The sequence below is a fragment of the Mytilus galloprovincialis genome, chromosome 9, assembly GCF_965363235.1.
Source record: "Mytilus galloprovincialis chromosome 9, xbMytGall1.hap1.1, whole genome shotgun sequence".
NCBI lineage: Eukaryota > Metazoa > Mollusca > Bivalvia > Mytilida > Mytilidae > Mytilus > Mytilus galloprovincialis.
The window spans coordinates 36,917,002-36,937,106 of record NC_134846.1 but is presented as its reverse complement, the minus strand read 5'-3'; the positions used below and the strand labels follow the sequence as shown (position 1 = coordinate 36,937,106).

The 20,105-nt window shown below is 31.3% G+C and overlaps 2 protein-coding genes across 2 annotated transcripts; both read right to left on the bottom strand.

The window, feature by feature from the left end:
* Positions 1–4,951: 4,951 nt before the first annotated feature.
* On the bottom strand, positions 4,952–11,482 carry LOC143044937 (transmembrane protein 104-like). Its single transcript, XM_076217200.1, has 4 exons — positions 11,307–11,482; positions 10,336–10,444; positions 8,508–8,601; positions 4,952–7,484 (listed from the first exon to the last, which is right to left on the bottom strand). The coding sequence occupies exons 1-4, from the start codon at positions 11,465–11,467 to the stop codon at positions 6,721–6,723; spliced, it is 1,128 nt and encodes a 375-aa protein (XP_076073315.1). The 5' UTR covers positions 11,468–11,482; the 3' UTR covers positions 4,952–6,720.
* Positions 11,483–14,075: 2,593 nt separating this feature from the next.
* LOC143044936 (transmembrane protein 104-like) lies at positions 14,076–19,557 on the bottom strand. The gene is made up of 4 exons (XM_076217199.1): positions 19,382–19,557; positions 18,411–18,519; positions 16,583–16,676; positions 14,076–15,559 (listed from the first exon to the last, which is right to left on the bottom strand). The coding sequence occupies exons 1-4, from the start codon at positions 19,540–19,542 to the stop codon at positions 14,796–14,798; spliced, it is 1,128 nt and encodes a 375-aa protein (XP_076073314.1). The 5' UTR covers positions 19,543–19,557; the 3' UTR covers positions 14,076–14,795.
* Positions 19,558–20,105: the final 548 nt, after the last annotated feature.

Below are 20,105 nucleotides of genomic sequence, written 5' to 3'. Positions count from 1 at the left end.
CAATCTGTAAGCTTGACGATCGCGCTAAATTGTACAGTAAACGCCTTTAACAACTTAGATATGTCATGGAAGGAATAGATTGATACAATACATCGAAAATATTTTGAAACTAGCTGCCATAGATAATCAGCAAGCACACAAGCAAGGTCAATTAATTCTCCTGATTTTGAATGAAGGTGTTGGTGTAGCTCTCAAACAGGCTACATCTGAAAAGCGTGGAAAAAGGCATCATAATAGCTAATCCAGTTATACTAAACCTTCATCGTCAAGACTATAAGACATAGCCGGCATCAAAACATCACCAGTATATTCGTTGAAAATCCGGAGAACGACGCTACCTTTTCAATCGTCTACGGCATCTAGTATCCAGACAAGGTCATTCGTGCCAAACTGCGTTAAATAAACTAATTGACGAATGGTTAAACTATTTAGATAATGGAGAAATAGTTGGTACAGTGGGTTTAGCTTTCAGTACGGCTTTTGACCTTATCAGTGGCGTAGCTAGGCTATTTTCATGTGTACGCCCAAACCTCGGCGAGGGGTTTGATGGCCCCAATCGGGTCCAGGTTAAAACATCCACTGGTAGTGGGTTCGAGGGGGCAAAGCACCCTAAAGCTAACGAGTTATGGAGAATGAGATACCATTTCTGTCATTTAAAACTCATCAATAGCAACATACTTTAGAGTCTAATTTGTTTATCTCTTATGTTTAATTTATTCATTGTGTTGATTTGGAAACTAATGGTGATTGAATTGGTTTAAGAGAAAATGTCCAAACCAATTACTTTAAAATATGTATAAAAGGAGCCGCACTCGATCAAAACCCCTTATTTGTGCAAATTTCGTTAATGGACATAAAGTAATTAATTTTCATAGATGTTCAGGTGTAGTATGAAAATTCGTAAAGCGTTCCGTGGAACCCTGGTTCTCGCCTGGGATTACTTCCCGCGAAAAGAAAATCCATTTATCAGTCCATTTCAGGTTTTAAAAAATCAAACATTTTCTTAAGACATTTTTTCTTGATCTGGAATATTACTTCTGCCTAAGTTTCATGACAATCTCTGAAGGTTTTCAATTTTATCATGTAAAAAATACTAATCCCAGACCGTCTTTTAATTGCGAAAAGATAAGTCCGTCTGTCAACTGAAAAATGAAAAAAAAAATACTTTCAAAATTTTACTTTAATCATAAAAAAGCTTCTGCCAAATATTCATAAAATTCGATGAAGGTCTGACAAAGTAATTGATGTGTAACAAACTTTAACCCCAGACTGTATTTACTTGTTAACTTCAAATAGAAATTCCTTTTATCAGTAAAATACGGGCAAATTAAAAATATTATTTCATCATTATGCTCTAGATTCTCTAAGTCTTTTGATAACAAAAAGCTTCTGTCCAACTTTCGTAAAATTTCATGAAGGTTTGATAAAGTTAATGATATTTAAAAAAATCTTTAACCACATACTAAACCTAAATGGTGACGACGCCAACCAAATATTGAATCTCATCAGATAATGAAATGCTTTAAACAGAAGGAAAGTAAGGAGAATTCACAGTAGATTCACACTTGGACAGAAAATGAACAAATATATAACACGGTACATGTAGATTGAAAAGTAAATGTCGTCACTTTTATTCGCAATTATAAAAGCAACTGAAGAAAGATTTACAAGGCTGATGTGCTTTTAACCACTTCTTTTTGATTTATTTAGATTAAAATATTATTTTACCAAAATTGAAGTGTACGCCCGGGCGTTTTGACGTAAACGTAGCTACGCGTATGTTAGGCAGAAGTAATATTCCAGATCAAGAAAAAATGTCTTAAGAAAATGTTTGATTTTTTAAAACCTGAAATGGACTGATAAATGGATTTTCTTTTCGCGGGAAGTAATCCCAGGCGAGAACCAGGGTTCCACGGAACGCTTTACGAATTTCCATACTACACCTGAACATCTATGAAAATTAATTACTTTATGTCCATTAACGAAATTTGCACAAATAAGGGGTTTTGATCGAGTGCGTCTCCTTTTATACATATTTTAAAGTAATTGGTTTGGACATTTTCTCTTAAACCAATTCAATCACCATTAGTTTCCAAATCAACACAATGAATAAATTAAACATAAGAGATAAACAAATTAGACTCTAAAGTATGTTGCTATTGATGAGTTTTAAATGACAGAAATGGTATCTCATTCTCCATAACTCGTTAGCTTCAGGGTGCTTTGCCCCCTCGAACCCACTACCAGTGGATGTTTTAACCTGGACCCGATTGGGGCCATCAAACCCCTCGCCGAGGTTTGGGTGTACACATTAAAATAGCCTAGCTACGCCACTGGTGATTCTTTAGTTGATGTAACCTCTACCATCAGCGGCTTCGCACAGTCGTTGTTAAAAAAAATCCCCAAAGATACCTGGCTTATAATTATGAAACTAGACGCGCGTATTCTCTGTAACATGTTTCACAGATAGCAGACAAAAATGGTAAATGAAAATCATCAATAAATGGCAATAACTCATATCTAAGGAATCAAGTGATTGCTTCAGTGAAATCAACATTTACAAAGATGCTGCATTGCTGATAATTTATCTGTGTACATTGTTTGTCTTTCATAAAAAAGTTTTTAACAATGGGAAAACGTTATCTTTTTTTCAATTATGGGCAACAATTTCTTTGATGATCGTCAAAAATAGAAGATACAGATAACGAAAAGAGAAATAAGTTCACAATACAATGCATGGGAAAGTTAAGTTAAACTTTGAGCAACAGGACCCATGCACATATTAAGTGGTCTCACATACTTAAGGGTAGGAAAATCCTGTTCTAGTGGCAACCGTCGTGAAGCTCTTGACATTTGGTGTGAGTCTCGTACGATGATGTAACAATTGAGGAAAGATGAAGGGAATTGGAACAAATCCGTGGTTATCTGTGATATCGATATTCAATTAGTCAACCAACTTTTAATCACGTCCAAAAAACTTTCGAAGAGATGGGTTATAATTCAACACTTGAAACCTATGTTTTAATAGTCTCCTTGTAATCAGCAACCCTCAATCAAGGGAATGACGGTATAAACACAATTTCTGGTATATCGTATCATCTGAGAGATATCTTTCATGCAGGGTCTGAATATAACGTTATACTGTGTTGCCTATATATAAACCTGATTTCTATTATAAATGATTGCTGTTTTTAAGAAAGCTATTGACACAAGGGTTACAAATGGTAATGATGAAGTCATACACACTTCGAACGTGTTACGAACGCCATCGTAGTTAGTTGACCATTATGGTATATAGAACTGACTATGATGATCACCAAAAGTGCATTTACAAAAAGAAACTTCATGGCTTCTTTAGTGAAGCAGGATCTGCTTAACCTTCCATGGCGCCGGAGATCACCTCCAGGTTTTTATGGGGTCTCATTCGGTGATGACACAATTGAGAAAAAGGAAGCGTGAAATACTAGTAAAACAAACCCACAGACATCAATATCTATTAACAGTCAACAAAGTCTTGATCGTTTCAGATAACTTTCGAAGAGATGACTTAAACTTTACCTCTTTGAATTTAGTCCTAGTAATCAGCAACACTCTGTCAAGGGAATTATGATACAAACTGAGAGATATATTTTCGAGCAGGGCCTGTATCATGTGTATATTGTGTATATACCTCCAAGCTGATACGATATGCCAGAGCTGGTGTTGCCTTATTGGATTTCCATTATAGATGGTTGCTGTTAACAAGAAAGCTATTGAAACAATGGTTAAAACTACGTGGCATAACTGGTCTTCCAAACTTTGAAAATTGTATAGAAACCACCACGAGTTGGTTGACCATTATCAAATGTAGGTGTCAAGGATGACCACCGAGAGGGCACTTACCATCAGCAAAATATGGAGCAGTCTCTTTTTACCATTCATAATCACCGGAGATAACCCAAATATTTTGGTGCGGTCCGTGTTACTCAGTCTAAAGTTTTCTATGTAATGTTTTATAGACTTTTTTGTTTCATAGTTTTTAAATTTAATTTGCCATTGCGGTGTCAGTTTTCGATTTTGTAATATCGACTTGGTATCTTTGGCCTGTCTTGGGTTATTTTTATCTATTCTTTATGTTTTGGCAATTCGTCTCTATTCTGTTTATCTTAGCACCCGATTACTCTGCCTTCTCTATATTTAACCCCATTTCTCTTCTTTTTTTGAGAGAGAGAGTTGATTTTTCCACACATAAGGCTCGTTACTTTCTTTTCTGTTAACCCAATCCTGGTATATGAATTCCAAGAAGCATGGCATCACAGAAATTTAACATGATTGTAAACTTATTATGGGTCCAACTCAAATAGCATCAACACTTATCATACAATTCAAATCAGTATTTGTATCATCAATCAAAAAATTTGAAGAAGTCAATGAACCATGAAAAGGTCAAGGACTATGGAGATAACCCAGACCAATATTTCTTAACATAAGATATCTTCACAAAAGGTAAGAATCATCCAGGTCTTCTACATTCTAAGATGTAAAGCTTTAAAGTTTAAACAAATAGTCTAGGTTGTTATAAAACCTATGTCTAGCATACTGTGACTATCATAGCAGTGGAGACAAAAAAACACTATAAGCTATGGAACACATGCATCTCAGTATAAAACATATAATGAAGCTTACAGAAAAATCAAATAATGTCTATCTTCTCCACATAGGTTTATGTAAGGTTGCCACCTGTGAGACCCATATATGCCCATTCAGTATTGCTATTTAATTATTTAAGACGAATGAGAAATAACTATGGACAATACGTTTCATACAAGCGTGTCTGAACTCTGGGTACAGAAGGTCTATACTGATGACATGTGCTAGGTGATGATAAAGATAGCATAAGCTAATATCCGCCTTCAAACTTGAAAATGAATTTAAATTCCATTATTCATTTCAATCAAACACAATACATCAATTGTTTTCATATAATCTATTTGAACTACATTATCTTAACAACATTATGACAATAATAACAAAAATAACAAAAATATGCATGACAACATCCACCTCAATTGAACTATGATGGATATTTGTCTCATTATCAATCTTAAAATATCTCCATATTTTTTTTATATTTCAACAAGAAATAAAATAAAACTAATGCCTCTGTGTCTACACATCTGCAAAATCTGTATTGCACTCATGTTTAAAATTAAGGTACATTGGGCATCTATAATATTTTTGGAATGTAAATTAGCAGATCACAATTGTTCTCTATGTTTAGGGACGACATCAAAAGTTCAATGAAGGATAAAAAACTTAATTCACATAGTTTTTTCACTGACCCCACCCCCCTTTTAACTTAATTTGGGAAAAATTGATTGACCCATATGGATATATGTAAAAATCAATGTCTGATAACCAAATCTTGCAGCCGTTCAACCCCCCACCCCCAAACTATTTGAATTAAGTTTTTTATCTTACATTGATCTTTTGATGTCGTCCCTTAATGAAATATGCAAATTTTGTTCTCTATGCTTAGTGAAATATGCAAATTAATTCTCTTTGTTTAATGAAATATGCAAATTTTGTTCTCCATGCTTAATTAAACATGCAAATTTTGTTCTCTATGTTTAATGAAATATGCAAATTTTGTTCTCTATGCTTAATGAAATATGCAAATTTTGTTCTTTGTTTAATGAAATATGCAAATTTTGAAATCTATGTTTAATGAAATATGCAAATTTTGTGAGAAGAATGCAGTTCATCTCAATGAAGACTATTTTTTGTTTAATCTCTGTTTTTAAAGTTCACTTCGGGACTATATTTTTTTTTCTGAAAGCACATTATAAGAGCTATCTGTCCTTTTGTTTTCTTTATGTATATAACATACAGAATTGTTTTAGTTTTCATGAGTAATCTATACAATATCTGACAATACTACCCAACCTAAAGCTGAAAAAGTTCTATGATCCATGCTTTAAATTCTATTTTCGAAAAAAAAAGCATTATACTGTGGATTCATTTATTTTCGTGGGTATCAATTTTCGTGGATTGCTGAAAACTTGCATATTCGTGGATATTTAATTTCGTGGTTTTGCCAATTTCTGTATACAAAGCCTATTGAAAATATGATATTCGTTGAACATTTGAATTCGTGGTACACTTGTACCCACGAAACCCAGGAAAATTGGTATCCAACGAATTATAATGAATCCACAGTATATGAACTATATTTTGGCAAATCATCTGAACATTTTAGTGATTTTACTTTAAGACCCCAACCTACCTCAATTTCAAAATGGCAGTGTAGAAATGAATTGTTGATGTCTGCTTTTTTTTTTTGAAAAAGGTCTTTTAACATGTTGCTTCAAATAATCTACCTGTATTTTTAATGGACATATGATTTAAAACTTTTGAATTTTTTTATTTCCAATTTTGTGAAATTTTGACAAGGAAAACATTTGTTTTCTACCTTCCAAAGCATAAATGACCTAAATTCAGAATTTAGATACTTATTTTCCAATGAAAGAGATCTTAACATTTTGCAATATTATATAAAAAAAAAACGTTATTGGAAAAGACTTATGTAAATTGTCTATATGTGTAAAAATTAATGTCTATGAAATGCTCTGTAATAAATAACTTATATGTAAAATAATGATAATGAGTGAAAAACTAGAACAGAAAGTATAATATATATAAGTGTAAGAATATATTAAATTCACTAGTCACTAATATTGATCATTTTTTGTTAATTATATGATTTACTGTTACAAATATAATGCATATACATGCCCATATAAGGACAAAAATAACCCAGGCAACATGTTTAAAGGGTGACTTTAGAGGATTAACATGTCCTGGAGAAAAATTTGTCACTTCTTTTCTCGCACAGTATACAAGAATTGCAGGAATGACATACTGGATCCCTGCTCCAGCATAAGATCCTGTTATGCCGACTAAAAACTCCACCTCGTTGGTAATTATTGCAACTATAACTGGAGGTGTAATAGCAGCTACTGGAAAAACAATTTTGTCCACAAACCAAGAATATGGTCTCTCCTCATTGTAAAACATTGTTTTTAGGTTGTTTCTTAAAGTTACGGAAATAATTGGAAAATTCGTGCTTAGCGTGAAAACTGGAAATAATGCCAAAAAATACTCAAAGAATTTGACATTTGTCACTGACCTTGAAGGATCACAGTCATCTGGTAGAAAGTTCAATGTATATAGGTCCTTTAAATGACTGAAAGAATATATTCCTGTAAATGATATAAGCGCATAAAACCCTAATATGAGGGTAAAATCGCTAAATATTAACCCGTATAATCCTTTCTTGTTTCTGATTGGTGTAATTAAAGATGGAAGAGAGTGGTGACACATGAATGAATAAATACAAACACCAAATAGATTTGGTATTCCAGAAAAGTCTGCAACTACTGGATGACCTGTGCCTTGGCCTTTCTCTAATCTGATGGCTGCTAAGACAATCATAAGTATAAAAGCTGAAAAAAATATGAAAAAACTTATAGCTCAATAATTATTGATTGGCAAGCAAAAAATATTTTCAAAAGAATTAGACAACAAGATTTGTAAATTATGAAATTTTTGTGTGCATTTATTATTGAAGTTGACAATGAATTAATAATATCAAACTTCTATATTTTTATTTTTGTCAAACCTATTTGAATGCAATTTTCGCTATAATGAAAAAAATGCAAAAATTTCTGTCAATTTACAGTATAATAGAAAATTTCATCTCAATAGTAGTGTTTCAAAGTAGGTATTTTGTAGGTTTTTTGGGTAATTTTAATATCTTCATATAAAACGAGATAATGAGCTATGCTGAGCACATCATATCATGGCAAAAACATTAACTCTGTTACATCAAAAACAATTTTAGCCATAAATCAGGTTGTTAGTTTTCTCATTTGCATTGTTTTCACATTAGTCATATATGGACCTTTTAAAGCTTGCTATGGGTTATTGGTTTTGCTCATTGTTGATGTACAGTGACCTATAATTTGGTCTCTGGTGGAGAGTTGTCTCATTGTCAATCATACCACATCCTTTAATTTTTATTTTACGAATTTATGACAGGACATTTTCAATTTTTAAAGAATAGAAAATTTAGGAGGACCTTTCTGACAGTGTTACTTGGGGAGCAGGATCTGCAAATTCTTCTGGAGTACTTGTGGTAATCTTTGGTGGGTTTTGTGTATCTCTCATCAGTTTCCAAGAGTTTTTTTGGACTTGTTAGTTTTTCACCAGCTTTTATTAAATACCATGGCTTTGTCATTTTCACTCTGAGTTTTGCGTGTTCCCATAATATTTTCAAGAGATTAAATACCACCAGAGAATAGGATCACCGTTCACACTGATTAATAAGATGAATGACTTCCAAAGTAAATGAAGAAACAATAGCTGTTTAATTAAATCGATGAATTCTCAATTCTGTAAAATAATGCATCAAACTGTTTTTCATTATTCATCTTTTTAGGATAAATGAAATCTGTCTAAATACATACCTAGCCACCTAGTAATGGTAGTAAATATCTGTAAGTATTTTGTTTTCTGTACATTAAAGAATGTAAATGGTCCTAAGCACACTATAAACACAGCCTGTAAATAAAAAATTAAAACATACATTTTTTCCTCCATGTAATTAATTATTTCTTTTTATAATATAATGTACCTTTTTTTTTTAATTTACATTAAATTTGATATGTTTATATTGTTTAATATATTGTTAAGAATTATCTCCTCCTAATTTTATGTATATTGTTTAGAGTTATCTCCTCTTGGTTTTACTTATATTGTTTTAGTGATAAATGTAGAAGTTGTCTCCTCCTGATTTTATTTATATTGTTTATAATTATCTCCTCTTGGTTTTATTTATATTGTTTTAGTGATAAATGTAGTAATTGTCTCCTCCTGATTTAACGTATATTGTTTTAGTGATAAATGTAGTAATTGTCTCCTCCTGATTTAACGTATATTGTTAAGAGTTATCTCCTCTTGGTATTACATATATTGTTTAAGGTGGCAGGTACCAGTTTTGGTGTACCAGAACATGTGTCCCACCCAGAAATTTTGTTATAGTTAAGCATTGGGGTATATAATTGCATCATGTGGACTGAAAAAATAAATAAATGTAAATTCTAGGCTATTGTACTACACAAGTAAGTAGTTGCATACACAGGTTTGGGATTTCCATTACAGATGGGTACAATCAGATGTCAAAATTGTGGTCTCGTCACTTGACGGCATCCAATCAAAGTGGGGAAAAAATTCATTTTTATGTAAACAAAAATATCTTGAGATTTTGATGGTAAGGATAGGTTCGGACAAGGCTCTAATTCACTGAATATCCTTTGTCTCTTGAATTTTGCCTGGAATTCTTGTCAGCTTTTTAATAGAAGGATTCTGCGTGTGAGAATTATATTGGTATCAGAGTATCACATTTTTTGCCTTATTTGCAATGCATTTATAAATTTTAAAATCTCCATGCTGGACAGACACCCAAATTTTAAGGTTTTCTATATATTTACATAAGCACGCAAACATCTCAGTTCCTTGAAACCATACATTTTATTTGTATATAAGCTTGAATGAATTTTCAAGAAAATAAAATCATAAATCCATGAAATTCTAAAGATTTATTGTAAAATAACTGGTTTCTGCCACCTTAGTGATAAATGTAGTAGTTGTCTCCTCCTGATTTTATTTATATTGTTTAGAGTTATCTTCTCTTGGTTTTATTTATATTGTTTTAGTTTTATTGTTAAATATATTATGATTTATCTTCCTGACTTTATTGCTATTGTTTTAAGTGTTAATTGTAGAAGTTATCTACTTATGATTTTAATCATATTGTTTAAAACTCTTATGTTCAGTGGACAGTGTAATTGGTGTCAAAACTTTAATTTGGCATTAAAATTAGAAAGATCATATCAAAGGGAAAATGTGTACTAAGTTTCAGGTTAATTGGACTTCAACTTCTTTAAAAACTACCTTGACAAAAAAATTTAACCTGAACTTCGCACTATCATTTTCTATGTTCAGTGAACCGTGAAATTGGGGTAAAAACTTTAATTTGGCATTAAAATTGGAAAGATCATATCATGGGGAACATGTGTACTAAGTTTAAAATTGATTGGACTTCAACTTCATCACAAACTACGTTGACCAAAAACTTTCACCTGAAGCAGGATGAACAGCAGACGGACGAACAGACGAACGGATGGATGAACAGACGCACAGACGAGAAAACATAATGCCCCTCTACTATCGTAGGTGGGGTATAAAAATCATTCTGTCACTGCAAACGCAACATTTAAAATGTATTCAACTTACCACCATAATTCTGTAAGCTTGTAGTCGTGAAGTACCATGACTATTCCAACATATATCACGTTCTCCTAATGTACGGTTACAGGATACATTAGATGGTAACGTGTATGTACTGAAAAAATTATAAATCATCTACAATGGTTGATGGTCGGTTGTTTTATATCCATGATTAAAAATATTTTATGCATTTTTTTAAGTCAGAAAATTTTGAAATTCAGTAACTCTTTTCACAAAATATCTTACAAAAAAAACATTTGTTAATCATGATCATTTTTAGTTGTAAGATTTTTTGTGAAAAGAGCCCAAGACTGTACTAAAAGATTATTGAAATGGATTTTTTTTTTCATTCTAGCACTGATTTTAAGGCATTGTTTTCTTTTATAAAAACATCATGAATTACAGAGCATGCTGAGGCATAAAATATATATAACTCTAGTTTTACTTTACAGAATTTGGAATACCAATTTTAACCAAACAATTTGCTGTTTCAGAATCTATTGCATTCTGGGTAATATTTCTAAAGTGTACACCAAAGCTTTGTGATTGGTTAAAAATGTCATAAACAATAGAAATTCAACCAATGATGTGACATTATTTTCATTTTGGTGTAGGAAAACAAAGAAATAACCCATGATTCTTTAGATTCTGGTACGGCCAAATAATTAATTAATTACAGATTACTTTCATTCTACAATATATGAGACAAATAAACTTATTTTCTGAGGCCAAAGAAATGGGTGAGGGGAAGTTATAATCTTGCATGTATACCTAACTGCCTAATGTATAGAATTTGTTTTGATATCCTATAAATGAAAAGTCTGCTAAAGATTGTCAATTTATTCTTTATTTTCTTGTTTGCTGGAGTAGGGATTTAACTAACAAGTGATTTTACAAAAAAGAATTAAAGTTGGTTACTGAAATTCTAATTGTGTCTCATATGACTGACTAGCTAAAACTCTGTGTACAAATCTTACCATATAACATCCCTGAGAGATTTAGGAACTGCTGCAGCATAAATAGCCAGATCACCATATAAATACAGCACCATACATAGATAAAAAAGAAATATACCAACTGAAATAAATAATAAATGTATACATATCAAACACAGATCTCCATATAAATACAGCACCATACATATATAAAACAGAAATATACCAACTGAAATAAATAATAAATGTATACATAGACAGACAGGAAAAATAGCCAGATCTCCATATAAATACAGCACCTAACATAAATACAGAAATATACCAACTGAAATATATATTATTAATTAACTACACTGTTATTGGACTTAATATGATGAAAACTGCCTATGCAATATAAGGTGTAAACTTGGCCAATACAGAATATCTCGGCCAATATAGGTTTTTTTTCTGTACTGGCCGAGTTGACACAAATGCAGGATTTCGGAACATCTCTAGTTTTACATCGAAAGTCACGATAAACACAAACTGAATGTAAACAGTTGTTTAGAAGACGCAGGTGTCATTAGTCATCTTAAACATGCTGAAAATGTCAGTATGGCATTCATTTCAGGCTAAAGATGGTCACATTCTTTTGAAAAGTATTTTGAAAGCAGACGATGGAATTATTTCAGGTTTGGAGAACGAGTAGATTATCACAAAGTTCATTTCTTGACGACCTCATAATTTCACGTTTTACAATTAGCTTCTGCATAACACATACAATTGCAGTACCTTTCCAATTACTATTTATGTGTTGCGCCTAAATTTAAGTTGTATCACTTTATAGTGACTGAAAAGGGTAGAAAATTCATCAGATGAGAAAATACTGAAGACACCTGGAAACAGCACCAGATCATTATGTATTGCATCTATTCTTTATGTTTTGGCAATTCGTCTCTATTCTGTTTATCTTAGCACCCGATTACTCTGCCTTCTCTATATTTAACCCCATTTCTCTTCTTTTTTTGAGAGAGAGAGTTGATTTTTCCACACATAAGGCTCGTTACTTTCTTTTCTGTTAACCCAATCCTGGTATATGAATTCCAAGAAGCATGGCATCACAGAAATTTAACATGATTGTAAACTTATTATGGGTCCAACTCAAATAGCATCAACACTTATCATACAATTCAAATCAGTATTTGTATCATCAATCAAAAAATTTGAAGAAGTCAATGAACCATGAAAAGGTCAAGGACTATGGAGATAACCCAGACCAATATTTCTTAACATAAGATATCTTCACAAAAGGTAAGAATCATCCAGGTCTTCTACATTCTAAGATGTAAAGCTTTAAAGTTTAAACAAATAGTCTAGGTTGTTATAAAACCTATGTCTAGCATACTGTGACTATCATAGCAGTGGAGACAAAAAAACACTATAAGCTATGGAACACATGCATCTCAGTATAAAACATATAATGAAGCTTACAGAAAAATCAAATAATGTCTATCTTCTCCACATAGGTTTATGTAAGGTTGCCACCTGTGAGACCCATATATGCCCATTCAGTATTGCTATTTAATTATTTAAGACGAATGAGAAATAACTATGGACAATACGTTTCATACAAGCGTGTCTGAACTCTGGGTACAGAAGGTCTATACTGATGACATGTGCTAGGTGATGATAAAGATAGCATAAGCTAATATCCGCCTTCAAACTTGAAAATGAATTTAAATTCCATTATTCATTTCAATCAAACACAATACATCAATTGTTTTCATATAATCTATTTGAACTACATTATCTTAACAACATTATGACAATAATAACAAAAATAACAAAAATATGCATGACAACATCCACCTCAATTGAACTATGATGGATATTTGTCTCATTATCAATCTTAAAATATCTCCATATTTTTTTTATATTTCAACAAGAAATAAAATAAAACTAATGCCTCTGTGTCTACACATCTGCAAAATCTGTATTGCACTCATGTTTAAAATTAAGGTACATTGGGCATCTATAATATTTTTGGAATGTAAATTAGCAGATCACAATTGTTCTCTATGTTTAGGGACGACATCAAAAGTTCAATGAAGGATAAAAAACTTAATTCACATAGTTTTTTCACTGACCCCCCCCCCACCCCCCTTTTAACTTAATTTGGGAAAAATTGATTGACCCATATGGATATATGTAAAAATCAATGTCTGATAACCAAATCTTGCAGCCGTTCAACCCCCCACCCCCAAACTATTTGAATTAAGTTTTTTATCTTACATTGATCTTTTGATGTCGTCCCTTAATGAAATATGCAAATTTTGTTCTCTATGCTTAGTGAAATATGCAAATTAATTCTCTTTGTTTAATGAAATATGCAAATTTTGTTCTCCATGCTTAATTAAACATGCAAATTTTGTTCTCTATGTTTAATGAAATATGCAAATTTTGTTCTCTATGCTTAATGAAATATGCAAATTTTGTTCTTTGTTTAATGAAATATGCAAATTTTGAAATCTATGTTTAATGAAATATGCAAATTTTGTGAGAAGAATGCAGTTCATCTCAATGAAGACTATTTTTTGTTTAATCTCTGTTTTTAAAGTTCACTTCGGGACTATATTTTTTTTTCTGAAAGCACATTATAAGAGCTATCTGTCCTTTTGTTTTCTTTATGTATATAACATACAGAATTGTTTTAGTTTTCATGAGTAATCTATACAATATCTGACAATACTACCCAACCTAAAGCTGAAAAAGTTCTATGATCCATGCTTTAAATTCTATTTTCGAAAAAAAAAGCATTATACTGTGGATTCATTTATTTTCGTGGGTATCAATTTTCGTGGATTGCTGAAAACTTGCATATTCGTGGATATTTAATTTCGTGGTTTTGCCAATTTCTGTATACAAAGCCTATTGAAAATATGATATTCGTTGAACATTTGAATTCGTGGTACACTTGTACCCACGAAACCCAGGAAAATTGGTATCCAACGAATTATAATGAATCCACAGTATATGAACTATATTTTGGCAAATCATCTGAACATTTTAGTGATTTTACTTTAAGACCCCAACCTACCTCAATTTCAAAATGGCAGTGTAGAAATGAATTGTTGATGTCTGCTTTTTTTTTTTGAAAAAGGTCTTTTAACATGTTGCTTCAAATAATCTACCTGTATTTTTAATGGACATATGATTTAAAACTTTTGAATTTTTTTATTTCCAATTTTGTGAAATTTTGACAAGGAAAACATTTGTTTTCTACCTTCCAAAGCATAAATGACCTAAATTCAGAATTTAGATACTTATTTTCCAATGAAAGAGATCTTAACATTTTGCAATATTATATAAAAAAAAAACGTTATTGGAAAAGACTTATGTAAATTGTCTATATGTGTAAAAATTAATGTCTATGAAATGCTCTGTAATAAATAACTTATATGTAAAATAATGATAATGAGTGAAAAACTAGAACAGAAAGTATAATATATATAAGTGTAAGAATATATTAAATTCACTAGTCACTAATATTGATCATTTTTTGTTAATTATATGATTTACTGTTACAAATATAATGCATATACATGCCCATATAAGGACAAAAATAACCCAGGCAACATGTTTAAAGGGTGACTTTAGAGGATTAACATGTCCTGGAGAAAAATTTGTCACTTCTTTTCTCGCACAGTATACAAGAATTGCAGGAATGACATACTGGATCCCTGCTCCAGCATAAGATCCTGTTATGCCGACTAAAAACTCCACCTCGTTGGTAATTATTGCAACTATAACTGGAGGTGTAATAGCAGCTACTGGAAAAACAATTTTGTCCACAAACCAAGAATATGGTCTCTCCTCATTGTAAAACATTGTTTTTAGGTTGTTTCTTAAAGTTACGGAAATAATTGGAAAATTCGTGCTTAGCGTGAAAACTGGAAATAATGCCAAAAAATACTCAAAGAATTTGACATTTGTCACTGACCTTGAAGGATCACAGTCATCTGGTAGAAAGTTCAATGTATATAGGTCCTTTAAATGACTGAAAGAATATATTCCTGTAAATGATATAAGCGCATAAAACCCTAATATGAGGGTAAAATCGCTAAATATTAACCCGTATAATCCTTTCTTGTTTCTGATTGGTGTAATTAAAGATGGAAGAGAGTGGTGACACATGAATGAATAAATACAAACACCAAATAGATTTGGTATTCCAGAAAAGTCTGCAACTACTGGATGACCTGTGCCTTGGCCTTTCTCTAATCTGATGGCTGCTAAGACAATCATAAGTATAAAAGCTGAAAAAAATATGAAAAAACTTATAGCTCAATAATTATTGATTGGCAAGCAAAAAATATTTTCAAAAGAATTAGACAACAAGATTTGTAAATTATGAAATTTTTGTGTGCATTTATTATTGAAGTTGACAATGAATTAATAATATCAAACTTCTATATTTTTATTTTTGTCAAACCTATTTGAATGCAATTTTCGCTATAATGAAAAAAATGCAAAAATTTCTGTCAATTTACAGTATAATAGAAAATTTCATCTCAATAGTAGTGTTTCAAAGTAGGTATTTTGTAGGTTTTTTGGGTAATTTTAATATCTTCATATAAAACGAGATAATGAGCTATGCTGAGCACATCATATCATGGCAAAAACATTAACTCTGTTACATCAAAAACAATTTTAGCCATAAATCAGGTTGTTAGTTTTCTCATTTGCATTGTTTTCACATTAGTCATATATGGACCTTTTAAAGCTTGCTATGGGTTATTGGTTTTGCTCATTGTTGATGTACAGTGACCTATAATTTGGTCTCTGGTGGAGAGTTGTCTCATTGTCAATCATACCACATCCTTTAATTTTTATTTTACGAATTTATGACAGGACATTTTCAATTTTTAAAGAATAGAAAATTTAGGAGGACCTTTCTGACAGTGTTACTTGGGGAGCAGGATCTGCAAATTCTTCTGGAGTACTTGTGGTAATCTTTGGTGGGTTTTGTGTATCTCTCATCAGTTTCCAAGAGTTTTTTTGGACTTGTTAGTTTTTCACCAGCTTTTATTAAATACCATGGCTTTGTCATTTTCACTCTGAGTTTTGCGTGTTCCCATAATATTTTCAAGAGATTAAATACCACCAGAGAATAGGATCACCGTTCACACTGATTAATAAGATGAATGACTTCCAAAGTAAATGAAGAAACAATAGCTGTTTAATTAAATCGATGAATTCTCAATTCTGTAAAATAATGCATCAAACTGTTTTTCATTATTCATCTTTTTAGGATAAATGAAATCTGTCTAAATACATACCTAGCCACCTAGTAATGGTAGTAAATATCTGTAAGTATTTTGTTTTCTGTACATTAAAGAATGTAAATGGTCCTAAGCACACTATAAACACAGCCTGTAAATAAAAAATTAAAACATACATTTTTTCCTCCATGTAATTAATTATTTCTTTTTATAATATAATGTACCTTTTTTTTTTAATTTACATTAAATTTGATATGTTTATATTGTTTAATATATTGTTAAGAATTATCTCCTCCTAATTTTATGTATATTGTTTAGAGTTATCTCCTCTTGGTTTTACTTATATTGTTTTAGTGATAAATGTAGAAGTTGTCTCCTCCTGATTTTATTTATATTGTTTATAATTATCTCCTCTTGGTTTTATTTATATTGTTTTAGTGATAAATGTAGTAATTGTCTCCTCCTGATTTAACGTATATTGTTTTAGTGATAAATGTAGTAATTGTCTCCTCCTGATTTAACGTATATTGTTAAGAGTTATCTCCTCTTGGTATTACATATATTGTTTAAGGTGGCAGGTACCAGTTTTGGTGTACCAGAACATGTGTCCCACCCAGAAATTTTGTTATAGTTAAGCATTGGGGTATATAATTGCATCATGTGGACTGAAAAAATAAATAAATGTAAATTCTAGGCTATTGTACTACACAAGTAAGTAGTTGCATACACAGGTTTGGGATTTCCATTACAGATGGGTACAATCAGATGTCAAAATTGTGGTCTCGTCACTTGACGGCATCCAATCAAAGTGGGGAAAAAATTCATTTTTATGTAAACAAAAATATCTTGAGATTTTGATGGTAAGGATAGGTTCGGACAAGGCTCTAATTCACTGAATATCCTTTGTCTCTTGAATTTTGCCTGGAATTCTTGTCAGCTTTTTAATAGAAGGATTCTGCGTGTGAGAATTATATTGGTATCAGAGTATCACATTTTTTGCCTTATTTGCAATGCATTTATAAATTTTAAAATCTCCATGCTGGACAGACACCCAAATTTTAAGGTTTTCTATATATTTACATAAGCACGCAAACATCTCAGTTCCTTGAAACCATACATTTTATTTGTATATAAGCTTGAATGAATTTTCAAGAAAATAAAATCATAAATCCATGAAATTCTAAAGATTTATTGTAAAATAACTGGTTTCTGCCACCTTAGTGATAAATGTAGTAGTTGTCTCCTCCTGATTTTATTTATATTGTTTAGAGTTATCTTCTCTTGGTTTTATTTATATTGTTTTAGTTTTATTGTTAAATATATTATGATTTATCTTCCTGACTTTATTGCTATTGTTTTAAGTGTTAATTGTAGAAGTTATCTACTTATGATTTTAATCATATTGTTTAAAACTCTTATGTTCAGTGGACAGTGTAATTGGTGTCAAAACTTTAATTTGGCATTAAAATTAGAAAGATCATATCAAAGGGAAAATGTGTACTAAGTTTCAGGTTAATTGGACTTCAACTTCTTTAAAAACTACCTTGACAAAAAAATTTAACCTGAACTTCGCACTATCATTTTCTATGTTCAGTGAACCGTGAAATTGGGGTAAAAACTTTAATTTGGCATTAAAATTGGAAAGATCATATCATGGGGAACATGTGTACTAAGTTTAAAATTGATTGGACTTCAACTTCATCACAAACTACGTTGACCAAAAACTTTCACCTGAAGCAGGATGAACAGCAGACGGACGAACAGACGAACGGATGGATGAACAGACGCACAGACGAGAAAACATAATGCCCCTCTACTATCGTAGGTGGGGTATAAAAATCATTCTGTCACTGCAAACGCAACATTTAAAATGTATTCAACTTACCACCATAATTCTGTAAGCTTGTAGTCGTGAAGTACCATGACTATTCCAACATATATCACGTTCTCCTAATGTACGGTTACAGGATACATTAGATGGTAACGTGTATGTACTGAAAAAATTATAAATCATCTACAATGGTTGATGGTCGGTTGTTTTATATCCATGATTAAAAATATTTTATGCATTTTTTTAAGTCAGAAAATTTTGAAATTCAGTAACTCTTTTCACAAAATATCTTACAAAAAAAACATTTGTTAATCATGATCATTTTTAGTTGTAAGATTTTTTGTGAAAAGAGCCCAAGACTGTACTAAAAGATTATTGAAATGGATTTTTTTTTTCATTCTAGCACTGATTTTAAGGCATTGTTTTCTTTTATAAAAACATCATGAATTACAGAGCATGCTGAGGCATAAAATATATATAACTCTAGTTTTACTTTACAGAATTTGGAATACCAATTTTAACCAAACAATTTGCTGTTTCAGAATCTATTGCATTCTGGGTAATATTTCTAAAGTGTACACCAAAGCTTTGTGATTGGTTAAAAATGTCATAAACAATAGAAATTCAACCAATGATGTGACATTATTTTCATTTTGGTGTAGGAAAACAAAGAAATAACCCATGATTCTTTAGATTCTGGTACGGCCAAATAATTAATTAATTACAGATTACTTTCATTCTACAATATATGAGACAAATAAACTTATTTTCTGAGGCCAAAGAAATGGGTGAGGGGAAGTTATAATCTTGCATGTATACCTAACTGCCTAATGTATAGAATTTGTTTTGATATCCTATAAATGAAAAGTCTGCTAAAGATTGTCAATTTATTCTTTATTTTCTTGTTTGCTGGAGTAGGGATTTAACTAACAAGTGATTTTACAAAAAAGAATTAAAGTTGGTTACTGAAATTCTAATTGTGTCTCATATGACTGACTAGCTAAAACTCTGTGTACAAATCTTACCATATAACATCCCTGAGAGATTTAGGAACTGCTGCAGCATAAATAGCCAGATCACCATATAAATACAGCACCATACATAGATAAAAAAGAAATATACCAACTGAAATAAATAATAAATGTATACATATCAAACACAGATCTCCATATAAATACAGCACCATACATATATAAAACAGAAATATACCAACTGAAATAAATAATAAATGTATACATAGACAGACAGGAAAAATAGCCAGATCTCCATATAAATACAGCACCTAACATAAATACAGAAATATACCAACTGAAATATATATTATTAATTAACTACACTGTTATTGGACTTAATATGATGAAAACTGCCTATGCAATATAAGGTGTAAACTTGGCCAATACAGAATATCTCGGCCAATATAGGTTTTTTTTCTGTACTGGCCGAGTTGACACAAATGCAGGATTTCGGAACATCTCTAGTTTTACATCGAAAGTCACGATAAACACAAACTGAATGTAAACAGTTGTTTAGAAGACGCAGGTGTCATTAGTCATCTTAAACATGCTGAAAATGTCAGTATGGCATTCATTTCAGGCTAAAGATGGTCACATTCTTTTGAAAAGTATTTTGAAAGCAGACGATGGAATTATTTCAGGTTTGGAGAACGAGTAGATTATCACAAAGTTCATTTCTTGACGACCTCATAATTTCACGTTTTACAATTAGCTTCTGCATAACACATACAATTGC

Coding starts and splice junctions, on each gene's coding strand:
- LOC143044936 (XM_076217199.1), bottom strand. CDS start 19,542: ATGGTGCTGTATTTATATGGAGATCTGTGTTTGATATGTATACATTTA. Junction 16,677..18,410: donor AAGCTTACAGAATTATGGTG/GTAAGTTGAATA, acceptor TTTTATTTACAG/GCTGTGTTTATAGTGTGCTT. Junction 15,560..16,582: donor TACCATTACTAGGTGGCTAG/GTATGTATTTAG, acceptor TATTTTTTTCAG/CTTTTATACTTATGATTGTC.
- LOC143044937 (XM_076217200.1), bottom strand. CDS start 11,467: ATGGTGCTGTATTTATATGGAGATCTGTGTTTGATATGTATACATTTA. Junction 8,602..10,335: donor AAGCTTACAGAATTATGGTG/GTAAGTTGAATA, acceptor TTTTATTTACAG/GCTGTGTTTATAGTGTGCTT. Junction 7,485..8,507: donor TACCATTACTAGGTGGCTAG/GTATGTATTTAG, acceptor TATTTTTTTCAG/CTTTTATACTTATGATTGTC.